Genomic DNA, 17349 nt, shown 5'->3' with positions numbered 1-17349 from the left:
ACTGAATTCACATGATAGTAAACGCAGATGTTTGGCAGTCGGATGAAGGTCATCTGCGGTGAGCCGTGACTGTGAATAGTTTAAGCGACGCCTCATTGTTTAATCAATGTCTCTGTTACCTCCATCTAGACCTGGTGTGAAGGATGCAGAGGAGAGCTTCAGTGACGAGCCCCAGGAATCCTCCGATGAGGAGATGGAAAGGAGGGGGGACAACTCTCTCTCTGCCAACCTGTCTATTTCTCAGCTGGACGGCGCTGCGGACGAGAACAGTGGTGAGTTAAAAGAACGTAATGATAATAAACTACATATATCACATCTAAGATTGTGTCATTGATGCTTTCCTTTGATTCCTGTCACAGTATTGATATGTTATATCATATATATCTCCATAGATTCATCGTTAACGGACAAAGGCTCCAGGACCCACTCGTCCCTCACCGTCACAGACAAGATCCTGGGGAAGAGGAACCCCTTTCCTGGGGAGACTGTCCACCTGGAGCCCCTGTCCTCCACCAAGCTCCTCCTGGAGTGCAAACACCCTGAACATAGGCAGGCACACTCACAGGACGCAGAGGAACCAGCCAATAAGCACTTCCTCGGCCAGGACAGTCACGAGTGCTCCACGGGGTTCAAGGTGAATAAAGAGAGACCTTACATCCAGCCGGTCAAACACCCCATCCCCTGCAATATCGCCAACCAGGCTGAGGTTTCTCAGATCTGTGTGGACAAAATGGACATTGTTCGGCCTCTGTACACCTACGAGAAGAAGACGATGGCTCTGGAGGAGTCAGACCTGGACGTCTTTCCGTTCAGCAACGGGAAGATCACCCAGAGCAGGAAGAAGTACAGCAGTATGAAGAACGTTGAGAAGAATCGTCTGTCCATCCTGCAGAACCACAGGAGCTTCTCCCTTTGTTACTCTGAGCTGAGGAACTGCCCCAGCACGACAGATCTAGAACTGGGTCAGAAAGGCTGTAAAAGCCCAATCTTGAGAAACAGTATAACCCCAACTCCCTGCCCCATAGAAGAGGACGAGCTCCTGGCCCCGCTGGAGGGAGAGATGGGCCATGACAGCGAGGACGGCAACATGGGTGAGCTGAAGATCAGGTACGAGGACTATCAGGAGAACAAGACTGAGAGGACCATAGTAGCCCAGCAGGAGGCGCACTATAAGTTTTTCCCCAGTGTTATTCTCTCCAACTGCCTAACCAGGCCAGCTAAGAAGGTAGTGGGCAACAAGCTGACCGATGGCTGTGCTAAGCTAGAGCAGGCAGAGACACGCAGGTCCAGGCTAAAGCTTGGCAAGAGGTCTTTGGCTGCTGCAGCCCAGAAGGCTAATGCGTACGCTGGGGAAACCCCAGCCTCTGACACCCAAGTCAGCACTGCCTTTATGGCCATCACGCCTACTTGTCCAAAGAGCACGGACACCAAGGAGAAGCCAGTCACAGTGGCAAAGTCAGTCGTAGTGGAGACTGGACCAACAGAACCACTGCCAGAATCCCCTGCCCTGGCCCCTACCCCTCTACCATCCCCTATCGCTTCCCCTGCACCGGCCCCAGTCCCTGCCATTCTGAATGAGGCGTCTGTGGAGGGCAGGTTGGCCCCACTGCTTGAGCTCCCTGCTAAAGTAACCTGCACCAAAGCTTCAGGTCTGCCTGGCAGCAAGTACACCCTGAGGGCCAAACGCAAGATGAGCTACGACAGCAGCGAGGATGGGGAACAGTCGGTATCCTCTCGCATTAAACACCCTCTGGCCCTCCGAGGCCGCTTCAAAGAAAACTACGTCCTCAGCACGCAGGAACTAAAGTACCAGAAACGACGGAAGATGTACAGAAAGGAGCCAAGGGAGCCGCCCATCATCATCAAATATATAATCATCAACCGGTTCAAAGGTCAAAAGAACATGTTGGTGAAGATGGCCAAGGTGAGTGCTGAGGAGCAGCGGGTGGTGCTGACACCTGACAGAGTGGAGACGTACACCAAAATGTCACCCATCAAGACCTTCTGGCCTAAGGTTCCAGAATCTTGTGCGGTCAGGTTCCCTCTCAGTGAGCCCAAGGCTAGTAAGAAACAGCCCAAACGAAAGGCCAAGGTCAACACCACCACTAAGAAAACAGTCAGCAGTCCACCCAGAGTCCGAGTTAGGCAAGGGGGTGAGAGGCCTAGAAGGACTAGAGGCCTTAGAAAAACCTTGACTCCCTCTCTGCCATGCCCCTGGCCATGTTACTGTGAACTGGCCGATGACCACATCACTGAGTACACTGATGTGATGGTGGAGTTGGGTTATCTATCTGAGAGATCCCTTAGCCCTTTTGATTCAACCCCACCCCGGTGTTGGTCCCCCACTGACCCCCTAATGGAAGCCATAAGTTCTGATCGGTTGATGAACCCATTAAATGATCCCTGTCTCACTTTTGTTTGTCAGGACCCCCCCCCAGAGTCCTTAGGCCGAGGCGTGCGGAACCGCAGACGGACTACTAAACCTAGAAATGTAACCTCTACCAGCCCAAGAAGACGGATTACGCTTTCAGAGGAAGTCAAAAAGGAGAGCACAGCGAGAAGGAAAAGTACTATTGGGACTCCAAGGAGGAGAAAGAAAGATCTAGAAACAGTTGATGGAACTAGTGTGCGTTGTGTCTGTACTACTACCATCACCACAAGAACGAGGAAGCCTCGGAGGAAGAAGCAGGCAGAAGAGCCTGAACAGCCCCCTGTAAGAAGCAGAGACTGTGACAGTTCCCAGCACCTCTTCCCGGAGGGTGAGCTGCCTTCTACTGAATCCTCCTCAGAGGACATACCACCCTTTCAGAAGCCAGCCAGCAAAACCAGCCAAATCATTGACGGCTCCAGCTCTAAATCCCTAACCCAGTTCTCGCAGTCTATTGAACCAAAGTCTGAGGACTGTGAAAGCTCCATCATGGAGGTGAACCAAAGCTTTGCTCTTGAACTCGTCCAAACGCAGCCCGACCAACCGCAGGGTTGTGCTGTGAAGGCAGACACTACTGCTGATGAATGCACATCCCATCAGGTTAAATCACCAACCCGGGTGGGGGACAGAAAGGACGCCCCCAAAGAGTCCCCCCACTCAGGCCTTCGGAATGGGAAGACCTTACCTGAGGACATCTCTGGCCTGGCTGTTCTGAAGAAGCTCCAGCAGAGAGGCGGGCAGTGCCTTTCCACTACAACACAGCCCCCTGGCTCCACACCCGACACTGCTGCAGCCAAGCCATCAAGAGCCAGGAGAGCTCCCTCAACCACCCCACGGAAACCCCGGGCCCCAAGAACTACAACTGCCAACGAGGGGAAACCCAGAAGCAGGAAGGAGAAGGCGAACTCTCAGCCGGAGGTACCTGTGAAGCAAAAGCCCCCCATGTCAGATGACAGCCCAGTGTTCATGTCAGACCCAGGCCTGGACAGCTGTTACTCCATAGAGGACAGCCTATCCCCAGAGCTCCCACACAACTACAACTTTGACATCAACGCCATCGGTATCGGTAGCCAGGCAGAGTTCTCCAGCCTGTACATGGGCAGCCAGTTTGTTCTGACCGACAAGAACCTGCCTCAGAAGTTCCTGAGTGACATCACCCAGGAGGCGGTACCTGCCTTGGCGCTGAGCTTAGAGAAGAGGCCTGAGGTGCTGTTTGGCTCAGGGGAGGAGCTCCAAGAAAGCTTGTCCGGACCTCTGACTCCTGAACTCTTTGACAAGCCAAAAAATGGCGATTTTGTGTCCAATCATCGATCACCTCTGGACTCTGAGAGGTTACCAAGGAGCAGAGAGTGGGGAACGTCTCTGGGCAAACTCCACAGCCTCAGCCACTTCCAGGGCTTTCACTGTGAGAGGAAAGAGCTGCTGTTCTCTGCCTTTGACCCCATCTTACCACTGCCTTTGAGCTCTGCGTCTTTCGCAGACAACGAAGGGTTGCCGACTGGGGACCTACTGGAGGGGAATTATGCTTTTACATCGACCACACCCAGTAGTTCGCCGCGCTCCTTCAGCTCTCTATCCCAGGTGAAGGCCATCAGCCAGCTCCTCAGAGGGACAGGGGGGGGAGCCCACATCCTCAAGCCCCTCATGTCCCCTCCCAGCCAGGAAGAGATCCTCACCACCCTCCTGGACCTGGAGATGTCTGAGGCCACCTTCCAGGAGCCCTTCTGCAGCAACCCCTTAGACGCCCCAGGGAAACCTAGGTAAAATCACTAAACTCACGGGATTACTTTAATTGCACTTTATGACAACTACTGATGTGAAAATGGCTTTATAAATACATGTGATTGATTTGATTTAAGGGTTGAATGACACACAATAGATATCTATGATTGGCAATATTACGTTTTATCACAGCCTCATCAATCATTCCATCATTAATGTCCATTTTCAAATCTCCAGGGAGGTTGGTGGGCGTAAGCTGATGGTGGAGACCAAGTTGGCCAAGGAGCTGGCTGAGTTCAACGGGGACCTGTGCCTGGAGGGGCTACAGTTCTGGAAGACAGCCTTCTCTACAATGACCCGGGCCGGCTCCTCTCACACACTGGGAGCAGAGGACACCAGAGACCAGGCCCAGCTCAGCCCCTCTTCAGCCGGGGACCAGAAGGTCATCCTGCTGCCTTGCAGGAGTGCCCCCAGGCGGGAACGCGTCCAGCTATGGCTGGAGGCCAGAAAACAGTATGAGCATCTGCAGAGGGGCAAGAGAGACATGGGAGAACTGGAGAGGGGAAGGTTGGAACAGGTAAGAGACGAGCAGCAAACAGACAGGACTGAACAGCCCGCTCCGTTCCATTGTTCAGCATTGGAGGACGAGGAGGAGTTTGAGAAGCTCTCAGGTATCAGGACTCAGAAGGAAAGGAGGGACGATCTGTCCCTACAGATATCACCTGTTGGGAGGGTGGAAACTCAGAACAGTCCCAGAGGAGTGAAGCCTGTACCGGACATTAACATCAGAGACTTTGGTAAATCCATCTCTCCAGACTCACCAGACCTGCTGCCATGGCAGGAGCCCACGCAGCCCAGTCCCTCACGACCAGACACAGTAGAGGGAGAGAGGAGAGGGTCAGATCGAGGGTTACCCCTGTCCCACAGGCTCTGCACCTCCCCAGAGAGGAGAGAGGAGAAGCACTTCCTCAGTCCCTCTCCCTTCCCTTCCATGAAGACCCGGGGGGACAGGGAGTGTACCAGCTCCCAGCTCCACAGCACCCCAGTCCTTAGGCGACACAAAGGCAGGGGTGAGTCGGAGACTGTGTGCAGTACCCCTGTGACTGAAGGTAAGCCCCTTTATTCCCCGGCCACAGGCTATTAGCAGCTGTCACTCTTCATCCTGCCTCAGCCGCCAACGTTAATTCAGACCATGGAAAATTACATTAACGGTAGCATCCGCTATAACCTTTTATTTTACTCTAACTTTCTTTCCTACCTCAGTGGGAAATTGTTATGGCTGCCATAAACAACTACATAATTGACTAATCAAGCGTACCAGAATTGTAAATCTGTCACAGTCATTTAGTGAATTAGTTTTAATAGGAGGAAGCCGTCTGCATGCAGTTGTTTTGTCCTCTGGAATGTCATTATGCGTCGCACCACCCCACCACGATCCTGGGGTTTCTCTTCCAGACGCAGAGTCCACGTCTCAGAGACTGCAGCACAGGAGAGGGGAACACACAGACACCCTGAGGAGAGTGCTACTGACCACACAGATGAAGGTCAGGACAAACGCACAGAATTGAAGCTCCTGTTCATTTAGGTCATTCCCTCCAATGATCATTTGGTGTTTTGTTGATGGTGGTGGGAAAAGCTGTCTCAAGCACCGCTCCAGAATCTCCCATAAGCATTCAATTGGGTTGAGATCTGGTGACTAAGACGGCCATGGCATATGGTTTACATCGTTTCATGCTCATCAAACCATTCAGTGACCACTCGTGCCCTGTGGATGGGTGAGAAAGTGAGCAGGTGTAATCTAAATAAAGGGGCAACGGCCATTCTTGAACATAGGATGAGACATTTTTACCAATTTACTAGAGAACCAGTTTGGATTTAAGTATAACTTTTGTATGACTGATGCCTTTAGTGAGAAGTCTAATGCTTTAATATTTAATAATTTCTGCCCTCCAAATTCATATTTGTTATATAAATAGGCCCTTTTAATTTTGTCTGGCTTGCCGTTCCAAATAGAATTGAACATTTTTTGTTCATATAATATAAAAAGCAGGTCACTAGGTGTAGGCAAAACCATGAGCAAATAGGTAAACTGTGATATGACTAAAGAGTTAATCAGGGTGATTTTTCCACAAATAGACAGGTATTTTCCTTTCCATGGTTGAAAGATCTTATCTATTTTTGCTAACTTTCTATAAAAATGTATTGGAGTGAGATCTTTGTATCCCTAATTTACTGTGTTTGCATTATTTTGTCAGTTACCTGTGTTGGCCTCAATATACCCGGATGAGCAATGTACAGTTTTAGAATATTGATGAACAACATCAATCAAGTAAATGTCCCAAAACAAATGTCAGATTTCACGTAATTAAAAAAATATCGTAAAGGGCTTTTAGCATTTACTTGATCCGCCCGGATACTCTGTTCTCTCTTTAATGTGATGTGAATAAGCTTTCCCCCTATTCTCCGTCCCCAGAACCAGTTTGCTGCTTTGAACGCTCCAAAGAAAGACAACTCTCAGATTGAGGGCCCCAGCATCAGCCATTCATACGGATTCAAAGTCAGCATGCAGAACCTCCAGGACGCTAAAGCCCTGCACGAGGTGAGACACACACACACAGAGACTGACTGACTGACAGACACACACTCCCCACTGACTCAGCTGTTTTCTCACTGACAAACACACACACAATGTAGTTGTAAGGAAGGAATGTGACATCTTGCTTGTCTTTCATCTGTAGGTGCAGCACCTGACGTTGATGAGCATGGAGCTTCACGTGCGGACCCGGCGGGACCTGGAACCCGACCCAGAGTTTGACCCCATATGTGCCTTATTCTACTGCTTCAGCTCTGACGCACCTTTACCTGACTCAGACAAGACCCAGCTGACTGGGGCCATCGTGGTAGACGAGGACTGCCAGGAGAGTGGCCAAGGTGATGGGTCACACACTCTGTCCCTCCTGCCAAGCTGTGGATGGACCACACTTATCTGACCTTCAAGTATTGTTGTATTGTGTTCATGGTCATTGTGCTTAGATTTGAAAGGACAGTGTATGGCTGTGTTTACACAGGCAGCCCAAATCTGATCTTTTGCCAAATTATGGGCAACATATCTGATCTGATTGGTCAAAATACCAATTAGTGGCAAAAAAAAGATCAGAATTGGACTGCCTGTGTAAATGCAGCCTATATGTTTGTGATGTACAGTTGAAGTCGGAAGTTTACATACATTTAGGTTGGAGTCATTAAAACTTGTTTTTCAACCACTCCACAAATTTCTTGTTAACAAACTATAGTTTTGGCCAGTCGGTTAGGACATCCACTTTGTGCATGACATAAGTCATTTTTCCAACAATTGTTTACAGAAAGATTAATTCACTTATAATTAATTCACTGTATCACAATTCCTGTTGGTCAGAAGTTTACATACACTAAGTTGACTGTGCGTTTATACAGCTTGGAAAATTCCAGAAAATGGTGTCATGGCTTTAGAAGCTTCTGATTGACATCATTTGAGTCAATTGGAGGTGTACCTGTGGATGTATTTCAAGGCCTACCTTCAAACTCCGTGCCTCTTTGCTTGACATCATGGGAAATCAGTCAAGACCTCAGAAAAAAAAGTGTAGACCTCCACGAATCTGGTTCATCCTTGGCGGCAATTTCCAAACGCCTGAAGGTACCACGTTCATCTGTAGAAACAATAGTACGCAAGTATAAACACCATGGGACCACGCAGCCATCCTACTGCTCAGGAAGGAGACGCGTTCTGTATCCTAGAGATGAACGTACTTTGGTGCGAAAAGTACAAATCAATCCCAGAACAACAGTAAAGGACCTTGTGAAGATGCTGGTGGAAACCGGTACAAAAGTATCTGTATCGACAGTAAAACTAGTCTTATATCGACATAACCTGAAAGGCCGCTCAGCAAGGAAGAAGCCACTGCTCCAAAACCGCCATAAAAAAGCCAGACTACAGTTTGTAACTGCACATAGGGACAAAGATCGTACTTTTTGGAGAAATGTCCTCTGGTCTGATGAAACAAAAATAGAACTGTTTGGCCATAATGACCATCGTTATGTTTGTAGGAAAAAGGGGGAGGCTTGCAAGCCGAAGAACACCATCCCAACCGTGAAGCACGGGGGTGGCAGCATCATGTTGTGGGGGTGCTTTGCTGCGGGAGGGACTGGTGCACTTCACAAAGCAGATGGCATCATGAGGCAGGAAAATGATGTGGATATATTGAAGCAACATCTCAAGACATCAGTCAGGAAGTTAAAGCTTGGTCGCAAATGGGTCTTCCAAATGGACAATGTCCCCAAGTATACTTCCAAAGTTGTGGCAAAATGGCTTAAGGACAACAAAGTCAAGGTATTGGAGTGGCCATCACAAAGCCCTGACCTCAATCCTATAGAAAATGTGTGGGCAGAACTGAAAAAGCGTGTGCGAGCAAGGAGGCCTACAAACCTGACTCAGTTACACCAGCTCTGTCAGGAGGAATGGGCCAAAATTGGGAAGCTTGTGGAAGGCTACCGGAAAAATTTCACCCAAGTTAAACAATTTAAAGGCAATGCTACCAAATACCAATTGAGTGTATGTAAACTTCTGACCCACTGAGAATGTGATGAAAGAAATAAAAGCTGAAATATATCATTCTCTCTACAATTATTCTGACATTTCACATTCTTACAATAAAGTGGTGACCTTAACTGGCCTAAGACAGGGATTTTTTACTAGGATTAAATGTCAGGAATTGTGAAAAACTGAGTTTAAATGTATTTGGCTAAGGTGTATGTAAACTTCTGACTTCAGCTCTATCTGTGTGTGTGCCCTCCCAGGTGTCAGAGGAACAGCGCCCCTGCTGGTAAGATCAGGTGTCTCAGGACTGCAGGTCACCTACGCTGTGAATGAGAAGCAGCTGTTCCAGGAAGTTGTCACTATCATGAGGAGGTACAGTAAAGCACTCGCCAGCTTCTGATCCTAAAGAGCTGAAATTATTTGGTTCATTGGCCATTCCTATGGGGGAAATGATTGGTGAAAGAATGGGGTTTTGGGATGAACGGCGAAAATAAGTTATGAGATTAACATAGTCTTAGTAGGTCTTAAACATTTTGTTTTATGAGATATCAGTCAGTTAACATGACCTTTTATGAGTTATGAACCCTTTATGTGCGTGTTCTGATTTACATAAAAGCTTTGAAATTCACAAAAAGTGTCGTTAGCTGATGAAGATTATCTCATAGAACAAAATGTCTAAGATCTCCTAAACCTGTGTTTATACCACAGACCATATGTGAAGGTTGACCATGCGGTTGGATTTTAACAGCGAGGAGGCATACGATGAAGATCTGTTTTTCTTGCCGGAGGGAGGCTATTTATTTGCAAATGGGTATAGCCGGCGAGCTGTACAAACATTTACAAAAAAAAAGAAAAACAGGACGATGAACATAAGGTAGGCTCTAACCAAAGATAACCCGGGCTTCAACCATGCCTGTAAACCCGGCCGCATGCCGACCTGTTACCTGTCTGTCTTTCAAATAAAGAAATGGCATGCTTCTTGTAGCAATACCCATTACCCAGAATGCATCACAAACCCTACCAATTACCTAATTTACAATCAACTTCAATAAAGTTATGAAAAAGGTACAGTATACAAACACATTCAGTTGATATATTCCACATGATAAATATCCCCACATCGATAAGTCAATAAATGTGTGTCTCAAAATGGATCAAAGTTTAGAAATACATAATCAGGTAAGACTTTAGCTAATGTGACAGAGGACATAGGACAATCGTCACACCTTATTTTTGCCGTTGATCCCAAAAACAAAAACCCTATTCATTTCCCCATAGGCTTTGGCCAACGAGCCAGCATCTGTTAGTTCCTACAAAATGATGGGATTACTATTGCTCTCTATATTGGCTCCTGTAGATTTGACCTTGATCCTTACTTTGTGAAAAAAGAGATCTGAATCACACAGTAGCATTGTTGCTACACCTAATAGGTTGTAAAACATTTACCTGGGTGCTCATGTTCCCAACACTGACGGCGCATAAAGCACCCTAAACATATTTTGGATTTCAATTCACTTATAAACAGGGGTTTTAATGTATCGTCTACAGTGGCAACTTTAGCATGTAAATCTTGGTGGGGCAAACTCTAACCATTTTTTTTTTAAATGCATGCCAGCAAATCCACTACATAACATCTTATTATTTTATTCGGCCTACAGTGCATTCAGAAAGTATTCAGACCCCTTGACTTTTTCCACATTTAGTTACGTTACAGCCTTATTCTAAAATGGATGAAATTGTTATTTTTCCTCATCAATCTACACACAATACCCCATAATTACAAAGCAAAACACGTTTTTAGAAATTTTAGCAAATTCATTAAAAATAAAAAGCTGAAATATAACATTTACACAACTATTCAGACCCTTTACTCAGTACTTTTGTTGAAGCACCTTTGGCAGCGATTACAGCCTTGAGTCTTCTTGGGTGTGACGCTACAAGCTTGGCACACCTGTATTTGGGGAGTTTCTCACATTCTTCTCTGCAGATTCTCTCAAGCTCTGTCAGGTTGGATCGGGAGCCTCACTGCACAGCTATTTTCAGGTCTCTCAAGAGATGTTCGATCGGGTTCAAGTCCAGGCTCTGGCTTGGCCACTCAAGGACATTCAGAGACGTGTTCCGAAGCCACTCCTGTGTTGTCTTGGCTGTGTGCTAAGGGTTGTTGTCCTGTTGGAAGGTGAACCTTCGCCCTAGTCTGAGGTCCTGAGCGCTCTGGAGCAGGTTTTCATCAAGGATTGCTCTGTACTTTGCTCCGTTCATCTTTCCCTCGATCCTGACTAGTCTCCCAGTCCCTGCCACTGAAAAACATCCCCACAGCATGATGCTGCCACCACCATGCTTCACCGTAGGGATGGTGCCAGGTTTCCTCCAAATGTGACACTTGGCATTCAGGCCAAAGAGTTCAATCTTGGTTTCATCAAACCAGAGAATCTTGTGTATCATGGTCTGAGAGTCTTTAGGTGCCTTTTTACAAACTCCAAGCGGGCTGACATGTGCCTTTTACTGAGGAGTGGCTTCCGTCTGGCCACTCTACCATAAAGGCCTGATTGGTGGAGTGCTGCAGAGATGGTTGCCCTTCTGGAAGGTTCTCCCATCTCCATAGATGAACTCTGGAGCTCCTTTAGAGTGACCATCGGGTTCTTGATCACCTCCCTGACCAAGGCCCTTCTCCCCTGATTGCTCAGTTTGGCTGGGCGGCCAACTCTAGGAAGAGTCTTGGTGGTTCCAAACTTTTTCCATTTAAGAATGAAGAACATGGTGTTCTTGTTGACCCTCAATGCTGCATACATTTTTTGGTACCCTTCCCCAGATCTGTGCCTCGACACAATACTGTCTCGGAGCTCTACGGACAATTCCTTCGACCTCATGGGTTGGTTTTTGCTCTGACATGCACATTCAACTATGGGACCTTATATAGACAGGTGGGGGCCTTTACAAGTCATGTCCAATCAATTGAATGTACCACTGGTGGACTCCAAGTTGTAGAAACGTCTCAAGGATGATCAATGGAAACAGGAATGTACCTGAGTACAATTTTGAGTTTCATAACATTTGCAAACATTTCTAAAAACCTGTTTTCGCCTTGTCATTATGAGGTGTTGTGTGTAGATTGATGAGGAAAAATATTTATTTAATCCATTTTAGAATTAGGCTGTAACGTAACAAAAATGTGGCACAAGTAAAGGGGTCTGAATACTTTCCGAATGCATTATCCACTTTTATAGACAATATACCGACGCCCAGACAGCGCATTGCACAAACAAAACAACCCACACAATATCAACTGGAAATACTGGGGTCGAATACTGAACTTTTTGTTGAAATTGTTTAATTTTAATGGGAAGAGAATGGCAATCATGGTTACAGACCCAACAACATTATATAGTATCTCCTCCCGGTGAAGAAAAGCACAAACTAATTATAATACACAATGTAAGCAAAACAAGTAAGTCATTCCAACATTGCCTAAAATTATGAATAAGATACTAATGAAAACGATGAGCTGATAAGAGGCAAGCCGTAATTTCTATTTAAGACGTTAATGAAATGAGTAGTCAAAATAATTATTTTTTCATTTCTTTTGAAATGTACAGCTACAGAATTCAGAACATGGGCCGTTCTTACAGTATTCTCCCTATACATCAAGTCAGAACCGTAGGATAAATAATGGTGGCATATAAGCAGACAATGAGAAAGCTCTTACAATATTCAATGATGACATTTCTCTAAAATAGGCTATAGGCTACATGTGCACCACCAAGTCAGAACAGTAGGCTAAATGTTGAGGAGGAAAGAGACCAAATTATTAGGGTGAGGCACATGGGCTACTAACAGCTTACTACACAACATACACTTAGTATTACTTTCTTAGCTACAGTATACATATCTCCCTGGCATATTACATCATTAATGCAGCAGCATACAGGACATATTTTTGGATCACCGTTGTTGTGCTGTGCTCATTTGAACGTGGCACGAATGTCCTTTGTAATCAAACGTTGTCAGCAAAATCTGGCATTCTCTGGATTTATGGTGCTTTCAAGACAACTGGGAACTCTTGGGGGGGGGACAAGGTTGAATTATGACTCGGTGATCTTCAGGTCGGAGCTCTACAAAGAGGCCCGAGTTTCCGACTTGGAATTCCGAGTTGGATGACCGTTCAAAACGTATTTTCCCAGTCCGACAGCATTGCCAATGTATTCAACTTTTTCTGGCCCATGGTGTTGCGTGTCAGTGTTTATCCTTTTAAGCTTGGAAAAGAGAACCTTTCAGACAGATGTCTTTAAACTCAGACTTGGACCACACACCTTCTCCATCAAATAGCATTGTAAAATAATAGTGAAGACCTCAAAACTATGAAATATGAAATCATGTAGTAACCTAAAATGTGTTAAACAAATCAAAATATGTTTTATATTTTAGATTCTTCAAAGTAGCCTTTGCCTTGATGACAGCTTTGCACACTCTTGGCCTTCTCTCATCCAGCTTCAGCTGGAATGCTTTTCCAAAAGTCTTGAAGAAGTAAAATGATAGTCTAGAAACTAAAGCTTTGGTTGTCTTCCTCTCAGGCTTCTATGTCTTCTCCCTGGACCTCCTCAATGTCCACCTCTTGAACATAGACGTCGCTTTCATGTTCGACTCTGATGCCTCATCTTCACTGTCACTTTCCAACCCTGTTGAGGATGGCTCGCTGTCAGGCTCAAAAAGCCTCAAATTTGCCCGGATGACCACCAATTTTTCAACCCTTGTATTGGTCAGCCTGTTGCCTGCTTTGCTGCGCTCTGAGGCAGCTGATGTTGGTGGGATTTGGAGGATGATGGAGGCAACAGGGGAAAGAGCCTCAGATCCACAAAGTCCCTTCCACCAGGTGGCTGATGAGATATGTTGGCACGACTGCCATATTGCATCTCCATCTTAAAGCCCTTGCTTGGAAGTGTACTTCGCCAGACTGCCAAGAACCTTGCCCTCATCCAGGCCAAGGTGGCGAGACACGGTAGTGATGACACCATAGGCCTTGTTGATCTTTGCACCAGACAGGATGCTCTTGCCAGCATATTTGGGGTCCAACATGTACGCTGCGGTGTGTATGGGCTTCAGGCAGAAGTCTTCACGTGTTTTGAAGTATTTCAGAACTGCAGTTTCCTTTGCTTGGAGCAAGAGCGAAGTGGGCAGGGCAGTACAGATTTCTTCTCTTACAAATGCAAGCAGTCTGAACATCAGACAGGATGGCATTGTCTCCCTCAATCTGTGCAATGGCTACTGCTATAGGTTTCAGGCTGCTTACCACGCTCTCCCAAAATACATCATCCAGGAGGATCCTCTTGATGGGGCTGTCCATATCGGCAGACTGTGATATGGCCATTTCTTGGAGAGACTCCTTCCCCTCCAGGAGACTGTCAACCATGATGACAACACCACCCCAACGGGTGTCGCTGGGCAGCTTCAATGTGGTGCTCTTATTCTTCTCACTTTGCTTGGTGAGGTAGATTGCTGCTATAACTTGATGACCCTTCACATACCTAACCATTTCATTGGCCCTCTTGTAGAGTGTATCCATTGTTTCCAGTGCCATGATGTCCCTGAGGAGCAGATTCAATGCATGAGCAGGACAGCCAATGGGTGTGATGTGAGGATAGGACTCCTCCACTTTAGACCAAGCAGCCTTTATGTTCGCAGCGTTGTCTGTCACCAGTGCAAATACCTTCTGTGGTCCAAGGTCATTGACTGCCTTCAGCTCATCTGCAATGTAGAGACCGGTGTGTCTGTTGGCCCTTGTGTCTGTGCTCTTGTAGAATACTGGTTGAGGGGTAGAGATGATGTAGTTAATTATTACTTGCCCATGAACATTCGACCACCCATCAGAGATGATTGCAGTACAGTCTGCTTTCTCTATGATTTGCTTGACCTTCACTTGAACTCTGTTGAACTCTGCATCCAGCAAATTAGTAGATAAAGCATGTCTGGTTGGAGGGGTGTATGCTGGGCGAAGAACATTCAGAAATCTCATCCAATACACATTGTCTGTGAGCATCAGAGCGGAACCAGTTGCATATACAGCTCGAGCAAGACATTCATCAGTATTTCTCTAACTTCTCTCCATCGAGTCAAAAAAACTTCTGATTCCAGGAGGACCATGAGCTGTTGCTATCAATAAGGTGTCTGATTCATAATTTTCACCTTGAATAGAAGTAGAGGGACTTTTGTCAGAGGTTGTTTGTTGTGAGTGCTGAGGGAACTTTATGCACTTGGCCAGATGATTCTGCATCTTTGTTGCATTCTTCACATATGATTTGGCACAGTATTTGCAAATGTACACAGCTTTTCCTTCTACATTAGCTGCAGTGAAATGTCTCCACACATCAGTTAGTGCCTGTGGCATTTTCCTGTAAAGATGAGAAACAAATGAGTAAAACATAATAATAATACAATTCCATGTACAGATAAATAGTTCAGCAGTTAGATTAAACAACTCCTTTGTAAGATAAATGTTTTAAAATGAAACATGTATGGAAACAGGTGAATTAACACTCAGTTAGCAGGCTCAAGCAAGCTAAAACCCACATGGTAGCAAAAACTAACTAGCAGAAATTAACAATTTAGAAATTATTTAAACACACTTTGTGGAGGCTACTATTTACTAGTTAACAAAAAATAATGTATGTCATGAAAAATATTTTCGCCCCACCCAGTATTGTAATCAAAACTTACCAGAAAGCATGTAGTATTTGGCTCAGACAGTGTAGTCGTGTGTGCTCAATAGCATCTCATTAGTGTGCAAGATCTTGAATCAGCTGTACATGTGATGTAAGAGTGCACTGCACATGTGATGGATGAATGCACTGTGCATGCAGAGGGTTGCAATTCCATTGGGGATATTTTAACCAAAATATGCCACAAGACTGAGAATTGCCTTATGCGTATCCCACAAAAAAGGTTAACTGTTATAAGCTACATTTTTTGATTTCCAGGGCTTAACTTCCCATAGAAAATTTCCGTAAATTTCCCGGAAAGTTTCCGACCCTTTGCAACCCTAGTAGCCATGCTTGTTAAGTGTGCCTTGAATTATAAATAAACCACTGACCGTGTCACCAGCAAAGCACCCCCACACCATCACACCTTCTCCCCCATGCTTCACGGTGGGAACTACACATGCGGAGATCATCCGTTCACCTACTCTGCGTCTCACAAAGACACAGCGGTTGGAACCAAAAATCTCACATTTGGACTCATCAGACCAAGGACAGATTTCCACCGGCCTAATGTCCATTCAATCAAATTAATCAATCAAATGTATTTATAAAGCCCTTTTTACATCAGCCGATGTCACAAAGTGCTATACAGAAACCCAGCCTAAAAACACAAACAGAAAGCAATGCAGATGTTCGTGTTTCTGGCGAAAGCAAGTCTCTTCTTCTTTTTGGTGTCCTTTAGTAGTGGTTTCTTTGCAGCAATTCGACCATGAACAGTTGATGTTAAGATGTGTCTGTTACTTGAACTCTGTGAAGCATTGATTTGGGCTGCAATTTCAGAGGCTGGTAACTCTAGTGAACTTATCCTCTGCAGCAGAGGTAACTCTGGGTCTTCCTTTCATGTGGCGGTCCTCACGAGAGCCAGTTTCATCATAGCGCTTGATGGTTTTTGTGACTGCACTTGAAGAAACTTTCAAAGTTCTTAATGACCTTCATGTCTTCAAGTAATAATGGACTGTCGTTTCTCTTTGGTTATTTGAGCTGTTCTTGCCATAATATGGACTTGGTATTTTACCAAATAGGGCTATCTTCTGTATACCACTCCTACCTTGTCACAACACAACTGATTGGTTCAAACACATTAAGAAGGAAAGAAATTCCACAAATTAACTTTTAACATGGCACACCTGTTAATCGAAATGCATTCCAGATGACTACCTCATAAAGCTGGTTGAGAGAATGCCAAGCATATGCAAAGCTGTCATTAAGTCAAAAGGGTGGCTACTTTGAAGAATCTCAATTATAAAATATATTTTGATTTCTTTAACCCTTTTTTGGTCACTTAATGATTTACTACATGTTATTTCATAGTTTTGATGTCTTCACTATTATTCTAAAATGTAGAAAAACCCTTGAATGAGTGGGTGTGTTCAAATTTTGACTGATACTGTATATATTCGTATTTGTTCACATTTCTAAGTAATCTAATACTCTTTTCTATATTGTTTTGGCCAGTGTTAAACATTTGTACTGCTCTTTCTCCTGTCATGTAAGTCACTGTTCTGTCATGGCAGGTTTGACCCAGACATCCTGGTGGGCTACGAGGTCCAGATGCGTTCCTGGGGCTACCTCCTCCAGCGGGCATCAGCACTCAGTGTGGACCTGTGCCAGCAGCTTTCCCGCGTGCCAGGTAGGGTGGCACTGATCCTGGCCCCCTCTGCTGCAACAACACTGCTTTATTACCAATACAAATTGTCTGATTAATGGAAGAATATGAACTTCCTCTCCTAAAGGAAACAGTGACAATTGTTAATTACACAGCTTGATATGTGTTTTGTTTGTTACATATTACATAGTAGTTACATATTTGGTAGGGTGGCACTGACCCTGGCCCTGTTTGCTGCCACAACACTGCTCACTCACACCTTTTAGCTCCT

At 45.5% G+C, this 17349-nt stretch overlaps 1 protein-coding gene across 3 annotated transcripts in view; it reads left to right on the top strand.

The window, feature by feature from the left end:
- The window catches only part of LOC129817549 (DNA polymerase zeta catalytic subunit-like), a 98817-nt gene that overhangs the window by 60869 nt on the left and 20599 nt on the right, over positions 1–17349 (top strand). For all 3 annotated transcript variants that reach the window (XM_055872926.1, XM_055872927.1, XM_055872928.1), the window contains 8 exons: positions 130–272; positions 393–4188; positions 4388–5259; positions 5606–5694; positions 6624–6749; positions 6889–7081; positions 8984–9095; positions 16987–17102. In XM_055872926.1, the coding sequence (XP_055728901.1) occupies positions 130–272; positions 393–4188; positions 4388–5259; positions 5606–5694; positions 6624–6749; positions 6889–7081; positions 8984–9095; positions 16987–17102 (5447 nt within the window). The remainder of the gene's footprint in view (positions 1–129; positions 273–392; positions 4189–4387; positions 5260–5605; positions 5695–6623; positions 6750–6888; positions 7082–8983; positions 9096–16986; positions 17103–17349) is intronic.

The sequence above is a fragment of the Salvelinus fontinalis genome, chromosome 20, assembly GCF_029448725.1.
Source record: "Salvelinus fontinalis isolate EN_2023a chromosome 20, ASM2944872v1, whole genome shotgun sequence".
Taxonomy (NCBI): domain Eukaryota; kingdom Metazoa; phylum Chordata; class Actinopteri; order Salmoniformes; family Salmonidae; genus Salvelinus; species Salvelinus fontinalis.
The sequence above is the reverse complement of the archived record's forward strand: the minus strand, read 5'-3'. Positions and strand labels throughout refer to the sequence as shown.